Source organism: Benincasa hispida, chromosome 2 (genome assembly GCF_027475165.1).
Source record: "Benincasa hispida cultivar pf3 chromosome 2, pf3_genome.v1.1, whole genome shotgun sequence".
Classification (NCBI taxonomy): domain Eukaryota; kingdom Viridiplantae; phylum Streptophyta; class Magnoliopsida; order Cucurbitales; family Cucurbitaceae; genus Benincasa; species Benincasa hispida.
The window spans coordinates 52,762,204-52,781,569 of NC_143479.1; the positions used below are offsets into that span (position 1 = coordinate 52,762,204).

The window sequence follows — 19,366 nt, forward strand, 5'->3', positions numbered from 1 at the left end:
CATAGGTTACTTTATAAGTGTTATAAATACCTTGTTATGTGGCAATGTGTTTTAGTTGTTTCTTTTTAAAGGTTAAGGAGAAACTAGAACTAAAAGCAATAAGAAAGACATGCATGCTCACTTAGGTTTAATTCACGGTTCTAATATGATTAGCAACCTTAGGCTTTAATCATTTAATCAATTTAATAGGATTAAATTGACTAATAAAAGGTTAAAGTGTAGCAAATCTATCTATAAGAGACCTTTTGTCTAAGGCGGGTCCTGTCTAGGTTGGGGTATTTAAGTTGACGGAAATATAACACCCCTACCTGGGAACTACCTGGAAAGGTGAATTAGATAGATTTGATGCATGCATGCAAGTTAAGGACAGTCCATTAAAGTGTTTAAATGTGACTACTTGAACTTGTTTAGATAGATTTGAGGTACTTAGGGCATATGATGCTTCATTTAAACCTTTCACGTTTTCCCATATAGTCCACACCATAAGATCTACCCTCGGCCTCGTGGCACTCTGGGAGTGTCCCCCTAAAGAATGGTGTTTGGGTAGGTTAATATCAAGGTGGATGGAGAAAATGTTCATAGTAAGTGGGAGCGGGAAGTGCGACAGCATATCCCACGGTCTCCCTTGTTGGATTTAATAAAGTTTTTGTACATTGCCTCAAGGCACCCTGGGAGTGTCCCCCTATAGAATGACAGTTTTACGCGTTTCTTTATTTAATCTCCTATAAGAGGATAAGGTTACTTAGTCTCTTGTCCTAATCTGCTTCTTCCCTACGGTGGGCTCATTAGGGCGGGGCTCTAGCACCGAAAGTGAGGGGTCACACTTACGCGGAATTGTTAAAGGTTAACAGTTCTGAACCAAATAAATGGTGGCTATTAGGTTCAGTTCCAAGAGTTGGTCCTGACTGATGGTTGAGAATGTTTCATCCCAATGAAGAGGCATCTGATCATCCCACCGGTGACGTTTGTCCTGCCTCGTTGAGGCTTCATTGTAAAATAGAAGTCTTAAAACACTTAGGGTACTTAGAAATTTTTTTGCTAAAATTAATTGGTTAAAATATGGTTTTGCTAAAATCTTATAAAAGTTTGTTCGTTTTTCAGCAACAAGTTTTAAAATGGCTACAACCACTATAGCTTTGCTTAACACCAACAAACTTACTGGCGACAACTTTTCTAGTTGGAAACATATGATCACGACGATACTAATCATCAAGGATCTCATGTTTGCCCTTACGGAGGTCTGTCCTCCTATTCCAGCTCCCAACGCGGCTCGAAGTGTTCGGGAGGCGTACGAGCGATGGACACGGGCAAACGAGAAGGCCTGAGTCTATATCATGGCCAGTCTTAGTGACGTGTTGGCCAAGAAGCATGAGCCTATGGTCTCAACGCGTGAGATCATGGAGTCCCTACGAGGGATGTTTGGATAACCGTCTGAATAGCTCAAGCACAAGGCTCTTAAATACATCTTCAACTCCAAAATGGAGGAAGGCACCTCTATTCGTGAACATGTGCTTATTATGATGGTCCACTTCAATATGGCGGAGATGAATGGGTCTAGAATCGATGAGGGCAGTTAGGTTAGCATAATCCTACATTCATTGCCAGAGAGCTTCCTGCACTTTGTTAGCAATGTGATTCTTAACAAAGTGAAATATACCCTTACAACTCCCCTCAACAAGTTGCAGACATACAAATCTTTACTGAAAATTAAGGAGAGGAAAAGGGGTGAGGCAAATGTTCCTTCATCTTCTAGGATATTCCATCGAAGTTCGACCTCAGGAACAAAGTCTACACTTTCTACTTCTAAATCTACAAAGGGGAAGAAGAAGAATGGTGATAAGGGGAAAGGGAAAGCGTTTGCTAACCCGCCACCTTTCGCCCCAAAAGGCATCCGCCGCCAGTTGAAAAAGAAAAATGTTTACACTACAACCAGGACGGACACTGGAAGAGGAATTGTCCTCACTGGCTGAAGGAAAGGAAGGCCATCAAGGCTAAGGTCAAGGAAAATAAAGGTAAATATAATTTACTTGTGCTAGAAACATGTTTAGTGGAGAATGATTATTCTACCTAGATAATTGATTTGGGCCACTAATCACGTTTGTTCTTCTTTTCAGGGGATTAGATCTTAGCGACAGCTGGAGGCTGGTGAGATGACGATGCGAGTAGGCACTGGACACGTCGTCTCAGCTGTGGCAATGGGAGGGATCCAGTTATCTTTACAGAATAGTTTTATAGTTTTAAAAGATGTTTATGTAGTTCCTGAACTAAAGAGGAACCTTATTTCTGTAAAGTGTCTGTTACAATTTAAATATACACTTTCTTTTAATTTGGATAAAGTGTTTATTCATAAAGATGATGTTGAAATTTGTACAACTAATCTGGAAAGTAACTTGTATGTGCTAAGATCGTTAGCCTTAAGTTCCCTCCATAACAAAGAGTTGTTTAAATCTGTCGTAGCTCAATTTAAACGTCAACGAATCTCTCCAAAAGAAAATGCCCAACTTTAGCACCTTCGATTAGGGCACATCAATATCAATAGGATTGAGAGATTGGTGAATAATGGCCTTCTAAGTGAGTTAGAAGAAAATTCTTTACCAGTATGTGAATCTTGCCTTAAGGGTAAGATGACTAAAAGACCTTTTACTGGAAAAGGTTATCGAGCCAAAGAGCCTCTTGAGTTAGTACATTCTGACCTCTGTGGTCCTATGAATGTGCGAGCCCGAAGTGGCTATGAGTATTTTATTAGTTTTACTATTGATTACTCTAGGTATGAGTATGTTTATCTGATGCAACGGAAGTCTGAATCCTTTGAAAAGTTCAAAGAGTTCAAGGCTAAAGTTGAAAACGCATTAGATAGACGGATTAAAACACTTCGATCAGATTGAGGTGGAGACTTTTTGGACTCGGCATTCCAGGACCATTTGATAGAATATAGAATCGTTTTCCATCTCTCAACGTCGGGTACACCTCAACAGAATGGTGTAGCAGAGAGGAGAAATAGAACCTTGTTGGACATGTTTCATTCGATGATGAGTTATGTTTCCTTACCGGACTCGTTTTGGGGTTTCGCAGTGGAGACTACGGTATACATACTCAATTGTGTTTTTTCCAAGAGTGTTGCGAGAACACCTCTGAAGTTGTGGAACGGGCGTAAAGCTAGTTTATGTCACTTCTGCATTTGGGGTTTCCCTGCACATGTGCTTAATGCAAATCCTAAAAAGTTGGAACCACGGTCGAGGTTATTTCTCTTTGTAGGCTACCGCAAAGGCACAGAGTTATTTTTATGATCCGTCGGAAAATAGGATGTTTGTTTCCACGAACGCTACTTTCCTGGAGGAGGATCATATTAGGGAGCACAGTCCACATAGTAAAGTCGTGTTACATGAGCTTTCCAACGAAACTACTGAAACTTCAACAAGAGTTGTTGAAGGGCCTACTTCATCAGCAAGAGTTGTTGATGATAGTTCATCTAGTAGGTTGGTTCCACCTCAAGAGTTGAGGAAACCTTGACACGGTGGGAGGGTTGTGAACCTGCCCATTCGCTATCTAGGTTTCACAAAAATCCGTGCTATGGTAGAAGATGGCGACGTTGAGGATCCGTTGTCTTATCAGAAGGCAATGGAGGATGTATACCAGGATGAATGGGTCAAAGTCATGGATCTCGAGATGAAGTCGATGTACTTCAACTTAGTATGGGATCTTGTAGATTAGCCTGATGGGGTAAGACCTATAGGTTGTAAATGGATCTACAAGCGCAAACGGGATGCTGATGAGAAGGTGCAAACCTTCAAGGCTCGACTTGTGGCAAAAGGTTATATCCAGGTAGAGGGAGTTGATTACGAGAAGACTTTCTCGCATGTTGCCATGTTAAATTCGATCTGCATCCTCCTGTCCATTGCAGCTTATTATAATTATGAGATCTTTCAAATGGACGTAAAGACAATCTTTCTAAATGTCAATCTTGAGGAGACCATTTACATGGTGCAACCCGAGGGATTCATTGCCCAAGGTCAAGAACAAAAAGTTTACAAGATGAATCGGTCCATTTATGGGCTGAAACAGGCGTTTAAATCTTGGAACATACAGTTTGATGCTGCAATCAAGTCATATGGCTTTGACCAGAACGTTGATGAACCTTGTGTCTACAAGAAGATCGTTAACGCTTCAGTAGTTTTCTTAATGTTGTATGTAGATGATATACTACTCATTGGGAATGATGTAGGTCTACTGACTGTAGTTAAGAACTAGCTAGCGACCCAATTCAAAATGAAATATTTGGGAGAGGCTCAGTTTGTTTTGGGTATACAGATCTTTCAGAATCGTAAGAACAAAGTGCTAGCACTGTCTCAGGCTCGTACATTGACAATATGTTGCTCAAGTACTTGATGTAGGACTCCAAAAGGGGCCTACTGCCGTTCAGGAATAGAGTCACTTTGTCTAAAGGCATGTGTCTTAAGACATCTCAAGAGGTTGAGGAAATGAGACGGATCCCATATGCATCTGTCGTTGGCAGTCTGATGTACGCGATGCTCTATACTAGACCAAACATTTGCTATGTTGTGAGAATGGTCAGCAGGTATCAGTCTAACGTAGGCCATGGTCACTGGACCATAGTGAAGAATATCCTTAAGTATCTTCAGAAAATGAGGGACTACATGCTCGTGTATTGATCTAGGGATTTGATCCTTACTGGATACACAGATTCTGACTTTCAGGCTAATAAGGACTCTCACAAGTCCATTTCAAGGTCAGTCTTTACTCTTAACGGAGGAGCTGTAGTATAGCGAAGCACTAAGTAGGGGTCATCGCTGACTCCACTATAGAGGCGGAATATGCAGCAGCTTGCGAAGCTACTAAAGAGGTCATCTGGCTCAGGAAGTTCTTGACAGAACTGGAAGTTGTTCCATATATGTCTAGGCCAATCATCCTCTATAGTGACAATAGTGGTTGCTGTGGCGAACTCCAATGAGCCTAGGAGTCACAGGCGCGGAAAACACATAAAGCGGAAGTATCACTTGATCCGCGAGATAGTGCATCGAAGAGACGTGATCATCACGAAGATCACTTCAGAGCATAATTTTGTTGACCTGTTTACGAAGGCTCTCACGGCTACCGCGTTTGAGGGTCACCTTTAGAGCATGGGTCTACGGGACCGCTCGCGGCTAGACTAGGGCAAGTGAGAGATTTTATTGTACTGGGCTTTTATGCCCTACTTTATTGTTTTGTACTAAGTTTTTGTACACCGCACTTCGCTTTAGGACAAATGGGAGATTATTGAGGTCAATGCCCTAAAGTTTCGTGTCTTGTAATTTGTAAATAATTTGTACGAACGCTTGTGATGTATAATATATGATATTTACTTCATTTCTTTATTTTGTTCATTAAGATGTTTTATTTTCTTTACCAAAAACCAATAGACTAAAATCCTTGGTTGTCTTTATGTAACTTAAGCATGTATGTGGTGACATACAAGTGGATCATGTCTTAAGTGATAACCAAAATGGTCTGTAGTATATGGATATAGGAGGGAAACCTTATCCTGGTAACTCTATGGATGCGGCCCACTTTGTGGAATAGTTACAAGTGTTGTGACTTGTCACAGATGGTCTGATCCTGATCACTCGTGTAGGGGACATGCGAGCGAGGGCGTCCTATACAAAGAGTTTGTATAAGACTTGACCACGAAGTGTTAACGTCTCGTTATATAACACCGTTCATGATAGAGACTTCACTTCACTAGAATGACCATAGATAACATGACCTCAGTCTTAAGTGAGTTGGGAACTCCTACCATTGAGGGCGGTTCTTTGATTTGCATGGGTGCGAGTGGCCGACCGCAGACTCAAACCTACGACTTTGAGGATTCATCTGATTTAGGAGCTAGGAACTCAGTTACATAAGATGGAACTCACTTCTTCCCTAAAGTAGGGGTAAGTAGATAGATAGCTCCCTTAAGAGCTGATTCCAAGGCTTGAACGCTGTGGCGCCACACACCTTGTCATGGCCCAAGAGATGTTCATACATAGTTGGACTATGTTCTTCTATTGTTTATTAGAGGGATCAGTGGTACTTAAGAAGTGAGATGTAACTATAGGAGCAAAACGGTAAATTGGCCCAGCTGTACTTACAAGCATCTGTGAAGGATTATCGTACTCATGATTGGTTATATCCGATGGACACAAAAATATATCTGTGGTAAGAAGAGTTCAACTATCGGTCTTTAGTGGAATGCCTGGCAGTTAACAGATGTCGGATCTCGTGGCTAAAGAGTTAAGTCAGTTATTCACGTACTGTTGGAGTTTCGAGCCATAAGTTCATAAGGTCCCCTTGGTAGCTTGAATAAAAGTTGAGAATCAGTTTTTGGGTCAATTTAAAATGTTTAAATTGACAAGAGGGAGTTCGATTATATATGATATAATTGGACTGGTTAATTATATATGATATAATTGACTAAATGTATGAGATACATTATTTTGGAGGAAATTGGATATAAATATGATCTATACAAGTGGAGGAGAAAACACTATAGTTGATATATGATATCAAACTATAGGTTAAGAATATCATATAATTATATTCATTATTTTATTAATTGGGTGGTTATGAAATAATTGGCCTGCGTTTTCTCTGAAATTGTGCGTCAGTGAGAAGTTTAATTCAGTTCTAGGAACTGAAGAATAAAATGAAAATTTATTTCATTTTGCACGAGAGACATGCATAATCACTCACAGTGTGTTAGCATTTGATTGTTTAGTGTTTGAGAGCCTATACAATAGCGCCCGCTTACTAAACGCGCTTTCCTAAACGATCATTTACTATTTACTAAACGATCACTTAGCGCTTGAGCTAAACTAAATGATCGTATAGACGATCACTTAGCTTTTACTACACGATCGTGTACCGCGCTCTAAAGGATCAAGAACCCAACTATAAGATAGTCTTTCCTTTCTCCCACTTGCTTGATCGTAGTACACGATAGCCTTTCCTCTTCTCCTCTACTAATTCCATCAAAGCCCACCCTTTGGATTCTCACTCCGAGAATACTGAGGACTCCGAGTGGTGGTGTCGTCCCCGTTGCCTGTTATTCGTGTGAAGCTGTTCGTGTAGACGATCGAGGTGTTGCTGAGCAATTACTTGCTGGACTAGCAAGAGCAAGAGGAGTTCGTTCAAGGAGAGAGTGAGATTTGTGAAGAAAAGTCTTCAATTAGTTTGTTCTCTCGGATTCTTGTTTTAATCTTTTTAGCATACCAGTAATTTAGCGTTATCAATGCATATTTGTATGTTCAAATGTTTATGTGGAAATTCTATCACAATGAATTACAAAGATCTGCTTCTGCTCATAGGTACTCTTGTGTAAGAGTTCCTTCAAAATGTCATACCTTGATGTGTCGCCTGCTGCGCGTCAGAAGTTCATTGGTTCTGACGTGAAGCTTTCTTATCGGTTACCAACTTGGTTTTTTATTTGACTTCCACCGCCCGTGTTGCGTCAATTCTCATCGCAAGAATCCACTGACTTGGTTATTTATGCGATCTCCATTTTGGCATTTAAACTTTCCTCGCGATCACATAAATAGGTTTCCTGCACCAAACGAAACACAATTTATAACTTTTTGTAAATAGATAGGCTTTGTTTGTATGTGATTGCATGATGTAATTATCTCTATGAATTTCTTATCAAGTTGTCGCATTTTCAACGCTTTTTTCTAATTGTTTTAGATAAAAGAGACAAAATAACTTGTATTTCTACAAGTTATCATACTCTCAAATTTAAAGCAATGCTTGTCCTCAAACATATATTTAGAGTCTTAATAAATCTCTATCATTTTGACACATCGCCTAGACCTCTCAAAATGTTTTCAACTCAAAATTGCCGGACCAAAGCTTTTTTTAGCTTTATTCTTCTACCTATGAAAATATTTCCAGTCTTTAGATGCGGCAAGCTTATTCTTTAAAAATACCTTACTCATTTTCAAAATTATCTTATATTTCGTTTTCAAGAATGGGCTTCTTGTTTAAGAGATTTTAAAAACAAAGTTCTCCTTGGTGTATTAATTAGGTTTGATCATGCGTTGATCTGAGCATTTCACCTTCTTTTTGGCTTACCCCCACAGGTGTCATGAGGACATCCAATTACGAGCAAGGCACTCTTTTCAGACTTAACTCATGCCTTTTGATATGAAAGTGGAGTTGCGATCATTTATTTCTTGCGTTGATCACGATCCCTACCTTTGTTTTGGCTTGTCCCCATGGGTGTAATGTGGACATCCAACTACAAGCAGAATCCGATCTCAACGCTCTTTTTTTTTTTATTCTTTTTTTTAAATTTTTTTTTAGAAAAATAATATAAACAAGGAGATTTTAAAAGATTAAAAAACTTGATTTGAACACATTTAGCTCAAACCTTCGACCCCCAAATTTAGAGAGCAACAAGGTCCTCATTATTGAAAATTGAATTACGCGATGACTTAGAAAGATATCGTAAAAGAGATTTGAGGTAAAGCTTGCACGCATACTAATTTCAAGAATGTTTCCTAAGGCAAAATCCTAAGGCTTAATACTAACACCAGTCAAACTTAAACATTATATTGACCATAGTATCATCATTGAGGTCTTTATTGGAACGCAACAAAACAAAGAAGACTATTAAGCGATCAAAAAATATAAGCAAGATACAAACGAAAAGAAAAGCCAAGGAAAAATTGGCACAAAATGGAATTCATAGATTTAATTTCATAATGCGTTAATAGTGAATACAAGAAGAAATTGAAAGCAAACACCCCCCAAATTTTAATTTCCTCCCGCAACATTGTTGTTTTGCTCTTGTGGTGATGCATTTTCTTTAGGGAAGTGTAAAGGAGCTTGGAGATGCGGGGGACAGAGGGTCCAACCACTAGGCGAGCTATGATATCTTGAAATAATTGGATCATGAAATGGAACTACTCGTGCTATCGTTGCGTTTGCTACCGAATTAATTCTCGCTTTAACGCTCTGTTGGTTTTGGACAAATTCCTTCAACTCGTTGTGTTGCCTAACGAGTTCTTCATGCTGTCGCATTAGATAGTTCATCTGCGTTGAGAGGATATGTTGTTGCCGCGATAGCTTATCGAGACCTCCTAAGATTGGTTCTCAAAGGTTATCATGAAGGAATCTATACCATTCATCATCAGGATCAATTTCTTTAGATGTGTTAGTGTTGTATTGGCTTCCTTTGTCCATTTGGTGCCTACTGGCCTCACAATGCCTGATCCTCCACCTGTTTCCAGTGTTGGTAAGCTTGGGTCATCAGCAGTGGCGTGTGGTGGGCTTGTTTTGGATTTTAGGGAGGTGGAGGTGTTGGAAATTTGGTTGAAAGGGGGGTAATGGGAAAAGTGAAGTCTTCAGGAGCAGGGGGCTTTCCAAGCGATGGTGGACGCTTGTTCAGGTCGACGCCTAACCTAGGAGACTCCTCATGATCAACGTCGTTTGAGAGTGGGGGAGAGTTTGTTCTAGGTTGAGGCAATGGAGTTTGGCTTTGGCGAGATGAAGACTTTTCAACTCGAGGTGATGCGATCACCCTTTCTTCAATTCTTGGTGAAATAATCACCTTTCGCTTTTTGGGTTGAGAAGGTTCTGGAGGCGTTATTGGTGGGATCGCCGCTTTGTTTGTTGCTTGGGCTAGTTCTCGGCTTGAGCTGGCAGTCTTATAAAGCGACGGAGAGAATGACTTGTGAGCGTGCTTCTAACCTTCACGTCCTCTTCTTCCTCAAACCAACCTTGTACAATGCACAATCGTGTAATCAGCAAAGGGAAGAACAGTTGCCCTTAATCTTGAGAATGATGACCATATTTATTTGTAAGGGGAAGGTCCTTTTAAATTAAAAGTAATAGGATTAAAAAGGATTAGATTTGTAGATTTATTAAAATTACAACTATATAAATATTTACCTTAAATAATTTATTTGTAGTTATTTATTAGTTAAGTTGTGCTTTTTTTTGTTGACTTAAATTTAGTTCTCATTCTTTCAGTAAATATTAAAATCAATCTCTACTATCTTCACTTTTCAATATATATATATATATATATATTTCAAGTACTAATCTTTCCTCTATAAATTTTAAAAATAAGTAGTTCAATAAAATTTAACTTCTAAATTTTATGTCAATGGAAGATGTTATATATCAAAGTTCAAGAAGGAATAAAGTTCTAGAAGGGAATCAATGGTGGAACCCACCATTGGGAATCACTCCATTTTTCTTCTCCCTTTCCTCTTTATTGAAGGATAAAACAAAGATCTCCAAAACAAAGGAAGACAAAATATGAGCAAGAACACAATCTTTATTACCCTTTTTCCATTTTATTAACGAATATAACTACAGACAGTTCAAAGTTCAGCAAAGGCTGCATTATAGGAAAGAACAGAACATTTAAGGAGAGAAACAATGCACTTGAACAGGAACTTTTGAAACATCTGCTGTTGGAAAGTGCTTGAGAATTGCTTGTGCAAATCAGAAAGATGCCAGACAAGGCAACTGCTTGGGAAGCCTCCTTTTCCACCTTCAAGAAAGACCAATTACCTTCCCGGTAGCGGTGTCGAGATCGATGTCATAAAAGCAAGGTCTTGTAGGAAGCCCTGGCATTGTACTCATTGTTCCCACCAAAGGGTAGATGAAGCCAGCACCAATGCTAGCCCTCACATCCCTTATCGGCAACTTGAATCCGCTCGGTGCTCCCTTTTCTGAAGCATTGTGTGAGAAGGAGTATTGCGTTTTCGCCATACAGATCGGTAGACTCGAAAATCCTTGCCTGCTGTACATCTCAATCTGCTTCTCAGCCTGTTGATTTAAACAGTAAACACTTACTCAGTTTCCTAACAAAAATATTGTAAGTCCAGTTTTTTAAAGTCTTTTCATATAAAGCAATTGCATTCTCAACCTGCAGTAGGAAATGCTGGTGTTTTAATTAGTTTTATCATTTTTCTTAGGCCAGGACAGCCTTCCAATTAGGATTAATACTCAACCTTCCACCGTCCTACGGACAGTTTAGGGGTGATTTTAGAAATATTGATTTTTGTTTGGGAGTGATTTTATAAATAGTGATTTTAGTGAAAGTTATCTGTTTATAAGTAACTTATTAAAAGTGATTTTCAAATAATCATTTTGATGCTTGATTTCAAGTTTAATTACAAATTTGTCCCTTGTGGTTTGGAAAAGTTAGAAATTAGTCCCTATAGTTTTAAAAGTTAAAACTTAGTCCTTATAGTTTGATAAAACTTCATAAATAGTCTTTATGATTTGATAAAATTATCATACATAATCTCTACGTAGTGACTATTCATGTCTTATCAAACCATAAAGACTAAATTCAAATTATTATAAATCATAGAAACTAAATTCTAAATTTATCCAAATCATAAGGACCAGATTTGTAATTTAACCTTGATTTTACACTTCTAAATGCGATGTTCATATACTTGAACTTGATTTTTAGTGATTAAATGCATGTTATGAGTGAAGATGACAAATGTGATTTTAACCATTTTAAAATCACTCTCAACTGTGCCATTCTGATATGTTTATTGTCTTGTAGAGAGAGGAAACTTTTACTTCTGCAATAATTACTCGTATTAATAGTTTTCTTCAGATACTTTCAGCCCATCAGAAACTAACTCACCAGAGAGAGAACTGTTAAAATTTCCTCTTTCTGGATCTACATTAATCAGAAGGTGAACCCTCTCTTGACAACATGTTTCTTCTATCAATATAAGGATTATTCCCAATTGTAGAAAGAAGAAACTGAGACATCATTACATCAATCATTTTATATACAGCTAATGCGTGCAAATCAAATGAATTCTTCGATATCATACAAACAATAGAAAGTTGCAACAAGAGCTCACCTGTTCCGAGTATTCCACCCCATTAGCTCCGTAGGACTTGGCTATAGCTTCTATTTTTTCTTTAATACTTATATCCAACGGATATAAGAATTTCAATGGCTGAGTTACATTCTCACATGCTTTTTGAACTGCAATACCAAGGTCGACCTGAAGATTCGAAGATTATGATAAAGTTTAATGCCTAATCAAAGAAAAATCATCATTTTATCATCAAAGACATCATCTTGATGTTTGCTAATGATGACTGATTTGTGGGAATAAGCTGAAAAAAAAATTAGGGACTTGGATTACGAAAATGTTCATAGTTCATATTATTTAAAATTGATTCTCTATTTATTCTACCTTTTCCTATAGGAATTGATCACCTAAAAAGCACAAACGTGTACATGGTATACTGACACGACATGAACAAGAAAAAATGTCACTTCCTACAAGCACACATTATACTTGAATATTTCCATATATTTCAATGACCTACACATTAATAGTAATGTTCCTTAGTTTATGATATTAACAGTTGAGGTGTTTTACTGGATTGGTTGTATAAAACCTTATTAATTATCAGTAGCATTGAGTGGCTTACCGCTCCTTTTCCGCCATGAGCATGATGAGTACAAATAACAGCGTCATATGCCCCAGCAGCCAAAGCAGCATTTCGAACTGCATTCATTTCTGCTTCAGTATCTGTGGCAAACTTGTTCACAGCAACAACAACATTCACACCGTAAGCCTTTGTGTTTGCAATATGCCTGGCCAAATTAACACAGCCAGCTTCAACAAGACCAACATTTTCATTTAAATAGGCATGGTCAAGAGGTCTCCCAGCAACAACTTCTGGCCCACCCCCATGCATTTTCAATGCCCTTATCGTCGCCACAATTACTGCACACTGGGGAGTTAAATCGCTATAGCGACATTTTATGTTCATAAATTTCTCAGCACCAATATCAGCCCCAAAACCTGCTTCTGTGACTACAAACCCACCAGGTCCTACCAGCTTCAGGGCAATCTTATCAGCCACTATAGAGGAGTTACCGTGTGCAATATTTGCAAAAGGACCAGCATGAACAAGAACCGGAGTTCCCTCAAGAGTCTGCATTAACGTTGGGTTGATAGCATCCTTCATCAGCACTGTCAAAGCACCACCGACACCGAGATCATCGGCAGTTATGGGGTCACCAGCCTTACTGTTGCCAATGACCATTTTTCCTAGCCTCTCTCTCATATCATCCAGGGATGTTGTAAGGGCCAAAACTGCCATTATTTCACTGGCAACTGAAATGTCAAATCCAGTTTCTCTCACCATCCCTTTCTCATCGGGACCCTGACCGATAGAAATTTTCCTTAAGAACCGATCGTTTACATCCATTACTCTTCTCCAGGTAATAGAATCTGGATCAATATCAAGCCTGGCAAATTTTTTAACTTCTTCTGGTGTCAGATCTTCAGGTCTTGTCTTGGCAATCCCAAGTTTCCTCAAACGTCTGAACATGATATTGTTAAAGCTTCGTTTTCCTTCTTTGTTTGCCGGACAAAGCCGATTAAAAAGAGCCTTGTCTGACTGTGATGCCTCATGGAAAATTCGGGTATCAATAGCAGCAGCTAAAAGATTGTTTGCAGCTGTTATAGCATGAATATCTCCTGTTAGGTGAAGATTAAATTCATCCATTGGAATCACTTGACTGTAACCACCTCCAGCTGCACCACCCTTGATTCCAAATGTCGGTCCCTGTGAGGGCTGGCGAAGGCAGGTGACTACCTGAAATCAACCTAGACAAGTGATCAGGCTGCAAAAGTAGGTCCAAGTATAATCATGTTTACATTGCAACTAGCAAACTTCTTTAATTTGTGCATCAATAAAACGTAGAAAAAATTAAAGGAGAGACAACCATGATTCTAAGTTTCCTTTTAGTCATCAAAACTGGGCATAGAAAAGGATAAAAATGAACAAAAATAATACATGTCATCCCCCTAAAATTCAAGAATTGTTCTTGAATTTGGGTTGAAGCTAACAATAAAAGAGTCATCCAATTATTAAGTTAAACATTAGAGATGAATATAGAGTATGAATATATGTGTAAATCACTTGCACACAGAACATTTCATACTTATATTTAAATAGGCACAAACTGAGTTATGAGTAAACAAAATATACAAATACGTATTAAATTTGAAAGCACGACATTCTTCTTGACTGCAAGAGTTTGATTTGAACCAAAGTTTGCCAAACAATAAACAAAGTATAAATAGGGTGATGCGTTCAAATATCCAAAGAAGTAAAACATTGTTACTACCATAGTGGCCATTTTTCATCTCATTTGTTGCAAAACAAGAACTAAAGTGTTTCATTTCAATCAAAAAATGCAGCTAAGAACTACTTAAAAAGACAAACAAACAAACATGTGGGCCCATTTAATAATTATTTGGATTTTAGTTTTTTAAAATTAAGCTTATAATCACTACTTCCACCTATGAGTTTCTTTGTATTGTTACCTAACGTTTTACCATATTTTCATAATCCATACCAAATTTTAGTTTCTAGACACTCCGTTTTTTTTTCTTCAAATTTGATTGAGAATACAAGCATTTATTCAAGAAAAGTGAAAATCATCCCAATAGAAATGGCTAAGGAAACAAGCATAAAAAATTTGAAAACAGAAAACTAAAAATGAAATCATTACCGAATGAGGCCGAAATTATAATAACTCAATCTAAATAGAAAAAGAAAACTACCTTTTTGTCAAGAAAAGCACCAAGAGCTTGACAGAGTCCAACAGTAGTAGTGGATTTGCCTTCCCCAAGAGGAGTAGGTGTAATCCCCCCAACCACCACATAATATCCATCCTCAGATCCTTTAACCTCATCAAGAACAGATAACAAGACCTGCAAACCAGACACCAACATGCTTTAATCCAACCTCAGATTACCAAACAGTCGTATCAATCCTCCAAACAGCTAATAATTCAATTCAACTTTAAGCATTCCTATAAAGAAAAAGCAAAAGACAACAACACAGCTTGACAAACAGTACTTCCATTTTATCAATCATCCAATCAAAACAACCCCAGAAACAGATTCACTCAAAAACTCAAGATCCTAAATCTAAAAAGGGGGGAAAAAGTGATTTGAATCAGATTCACCTTAGCCTTGTATTTGCCATAAGGATCATAATGGGTAGAGCTAAGATTGAGCTCTTTAGCAATCTCAGCTATATGCAAAGGCTCCACTGAATTAGCAATGTCTATATCTGCAGGCACTGGAGATTCCACCTGGAGTTTCCTCACTGTCTTGTATGAACTCATTTTGCAAAACTTTGGCAAGATCCTTCAAAACCCAGAACAGAAATTAGCTTCCTTCACCAAAAATGCCTTCTGGGGTATTGAAATTCTTCTTGAAATAGACTCTGCTGATCTATCTCAGTAGAATGAATGGATCAGATTGTCAAAATTGTCGCTTTCAAGCGTTTCCCAGGAAGAGAAAAGAAAAAAAGACATTGTTTTACAGATTAGAAAAATCATTAATGAGGGCCTGTGTGGATTGTTGTCATCAAGTGATATGGTTGTGGCAATAGAGGAGAAATGACAGCCGTTCAATGATGGGGTTTGGAGATGATGTGTGGATAATGATGGTGATGGACGGCGGATGATGGATGTGCTTAGAAAAATTGGACATTGTGCCCTGTGACAGGGAATTGCTGCCCTGCCTAACGACGAGGATCATTGACCATGTGGATATTTGTTTAAGCCAGTTTTTCTTGGTATTAAGAAAAAAATGTAATGAAAATGAAATGAAATTTAACAAAAGAATTGGAGAAGCGGGGTATCGATCCCCGTACCTCTCGCATGCTAAGCGAGCGCTCTACCATCTGAGCTACATCCCCATTCAATACTCAAGATTATTGTTAAATTTTAAATATATTAAGTAAAATCTGTCCATTTTTCTGTGTGGCTTGTTAACCTGCTCTTAAAATTAGAATGAGTCAACTAATATTTAGGAAGACAATTTGGTGTGTCCGAAGAAGTAGGAAACTATTCCTCGTGGTGTTTTTGGTTGTTTAGGGTCGAAAATATACGGTGATGGTGAGTGGTGAGGCCAAGTTGTCAAATATTTATGGATATATTGTTTAATATGGTGATTGGTCTATATATGTTAACGAGTTTAGGTTGGTTTGTGTGGGGGTTGGGGCTATCTGGTCGGATCGTAGGAACCTCAGTAACAATTTATATATCCTTCTTGTCCAAGTATGGAGTGACTAGAATTTGGCCTATTTGGAGGATTTTGGAGTTGAATCTCCTTCTACGACTATCTCTTTCCTTCTAAGGGCGGCATCAGGGTCTCAACCTATGCAATATGTGTGTTATGAAAATGGGTGTGGCATGTTGTCAGGGTGTTCATGTCACTGGTTATGGTATTACGAGTAGAAATTGGTCTGACCAATTTTTTACTACGACCCATGAATTTTGTGAGATCCCCATGATCCCCTTGTCTCTTTTCGTGCATAAGCGTATTCTTTGTTGGAAGACCTTCATTTGGCAGAGAAAATGGGGTACCATCCTATTTTTGTCAAGTTGTTTGCCTCTATATCAAATGTTATCTAATGATATTGATATTTTGTATGAAAGTGCACGCATGGATTGCAGATATCTCAAAAAAAAATTGTTCCATCTTATTTCATGAAACCTCAACTTAACAACACACAAATTAGCTCGTCATAGTTTCTTGATACATTCTATGTATAGCTGTCAAGGTTTTAGATTGACTTATATCTTATTTCCAATAGGACATTTGCCTTTTTTATTCATCTTAACGAATATCCAACTCCCTTAAAACAAATTAAAAAAAAAAAAAAAAAAAAAAAAAAAACTATCTTTCAAAAAAATAATCGTAAATCTTATTTCTTTTGAGCAATTATTAAATCTCATTTTGGTGCTTTGACTTCTAAAATTTAATATTATTGTCAAAATTATTATATTTTTTGCCTAATATCCGTTGCTTTAAGCTCATTAGAGCTAATCTAAATACTTCAAAACATGTTCGTGTGTAATCTTAGTTATGAATTTGAAAAATAAAGAAAGTGAGGAAGCACAAACAATAAAATATCGACACATAAATTGACGTAGTTCACAAATAGTGTGTTATTGACTTCTATGAGTAGTAGGAGAGAACAAGTTTATTAACAGAGAAGAATATTAAATAATATAGATTGCAGTGGTGCTAGTAGGATTAGAGGGTTTATATATAGCATACTTCTCTAAACGCTGATGCACAAAATGTAAATAACATATAACGTGTATACAATTTAGGTTTCCAGGACTTCTAACATGATTGTTGTTCATTATCTTTATTTTACATATTGTAATTGTAAATTGAATCTTCGGGCTCAGAAAGTTGTACAAACAATTAGTAACGGATCTAGGATTTTAGGTACGGGACACAAGTTTTTATAAATATAATTTTAGATGCATCAATAAAATATTTAAAGCATATGATATCACAAAAAATGAGCATGACTAACTAACATACGGATAGTGACTGATCCAGAATTTCATGTTAGGAGGTACAACTTTATATAAGGTTAAAATTTCAGTCCATTAACATCTCAATTTTTGTGATATATAGTTCTTGAACTTTAAAAACATACACTAGATCAATAACATCTCGACTGTGTGTCTAATATGTAGTACTAGATATTTTTTAAAAAATTTAATGTAACTATTAGTAACAAAATGAAAATTTTGAGGTTCAATTAGAAAACAATTTATTTACTTTTTTGTCTAGTACAACGGTTAATTTTTAAGCATTTTTTATATTGTAAGAGATTTTTAGATACTAAATTAAAAGTTTATATATCTATTAGACATTTTCAAGAGATTTATTAGAGTTAAAAATTTAAAGTTTAGATAGTTATTAGTCATAATTTTAAAAATATAATAATTTTGACAATAATAATAAATTTTATTAGGCGAAAATAAATATTAGTCATTCTAATGAGCTTATTAAAATTTAATTAATAAAAATTAATAAAAATAGAATAAATACTCGCCTGCTCAATAATTTTAAAAATATAATAATTTTGACATTAATAATTATACATAGAATTGACTAATAAAAAAATTTAAAACCCGCCTGCTCTAAGCTCATTATATACGTCTTGTACTAAATTAAATGTAATTTAAAATAATGATAAAATAAATAACAAAACAAAAAAATTATATATGCCTCGATTTTAAAAAAATTAACATTAATAACTAAATAATTACTAAACAAACTTAAAATTTTAAAAATTATTTATATATGAATATGAACATATGTGAGAAAAAAATTAAAATCGAATTTAGTTTTCTAACCAGTTGTAATATATTTGAAATTTTAAGCAAACAAAAGCTACTTCCTAGTAGTTTTGAACTCCGATCGTGAAGATAGGCAAAGCCCAAATTACCACTTATTAACTGCTGAAGCAAGCTTTTATTTTGGGTTTAGAGAGGTACGCACAAATATATATTCAAAATATAAACAATATTTTTTATTGTGTGTGCGCGTGTGCATGTGCATGTGCATGTCAAACGATATGATTGTAAGAGACACGTGCCCTCGTTCCCTTCATAGATCTGCCCCTATAAACAATATTAGACTATACCGAGGACTTGAGATGTTCTTTGAGTGTACTTTATTTCTTTAAACAAAATAGATAGTAATTCTTGTAGATAATGTAAATACTAGCATATACACGACATGATGTGTAACTATTGTTGTGTCATTGTAGATACTGGTAATGTGAATGCTAGTATATACAAAGGTATAAGGTTAAAAAATAATAAAGAATCTATGCTCAATGAAAAAGAAAATTCTATTTCATACATTGAATTTGATTTGCAAACTTTTGTATATTTTTTAATAACTGTTTAGCTTCAAAAGGAAAGGTCCCAGTTTAGAATTTAAAACTCAACAAATAACAATCAATTAACATGTGCATATATTATATACAAGGCAAATATTAAAAGAAAATATCATTCTTTATATATAAATTGAAATCTTAATTATTAAGATCCCATTTGATAATCATTTTGTTTTTTATTTTTTATTTTTTAAAATTAAGCCTATAAACAAATACTACTTTCACTTTCAACTTCTTCATTTGTCATCTACTTTTTATTAGTTTATAAAACAAAGCCAAATTTTGAAAATTAAAGAAAGCAACTTTTAAAAACTTGTTTTGTTTTTGGAATTTGGCTAAAAATTCAACCATTGTACTTCAAAAAAGATACAAATCATTGTAAAAAATTTGGAGGAAATAAGCTAATTTTCAAAAATCAAAAGTAAAAAATGAAATGGTTACCAAATCAGATTTAAATAAAAATTAAAAAAAAAAAAGCCACACTCATGAAAAAGTTTTTTTTTTCAAGTGAGAGAAATGAAAAGAACCACAACCTACCTTACCTCCTCATTAAAATAAATAAATAAATAAATAAATAAATAAAATAAAATAAAAT

General features: G+C 36.3%; 1 protein-coding gene and 1 non-coding gene across 2 annotated transcripts; both read right to left on the minus strand.

Moving 5' to 3' along the window:
• Positions 1-10,297: 10,297 nt before the first annotated feature.
• On the minus strand, positions 10,298-15,449 carry THFS (10-formyltetrahydrofolate synthetase). Its single transcript, XM_039023424.2, has 5 exons — positions 15,017-15,449; positions 14,610-14,759; positions 12,460-13,635; positions 11,877-12,023; positions 10,298-10,812 (listed from the first exon to the last, which is right to left on the minus strand). The coding sequence occupies exons 1-5, from the start codon at positions 15,176-15,178 to the stop codon at positions 10,537-10,539; spliced, it is 1,911 nt and encodes a 636-aa protein (XP_038879352.2). The 5' UTR covers positions 15,179-15,449; the 3' UTR covers positions 10,298-10,536.
• A 234-nt stretch (positions 15,450-15,683) lies between these two features.
• Positions 15,684-15,756, minus strand: TRNAA-AGC (transfer RNA alanine (anticodon AGC)). Its single transcript has one exon. It is a non-coding gene; the product is annotated as a tRNA-Ala (tRNA).
• Positions 15,757-19,366: the final 3,610 nt, after the last annotated feature.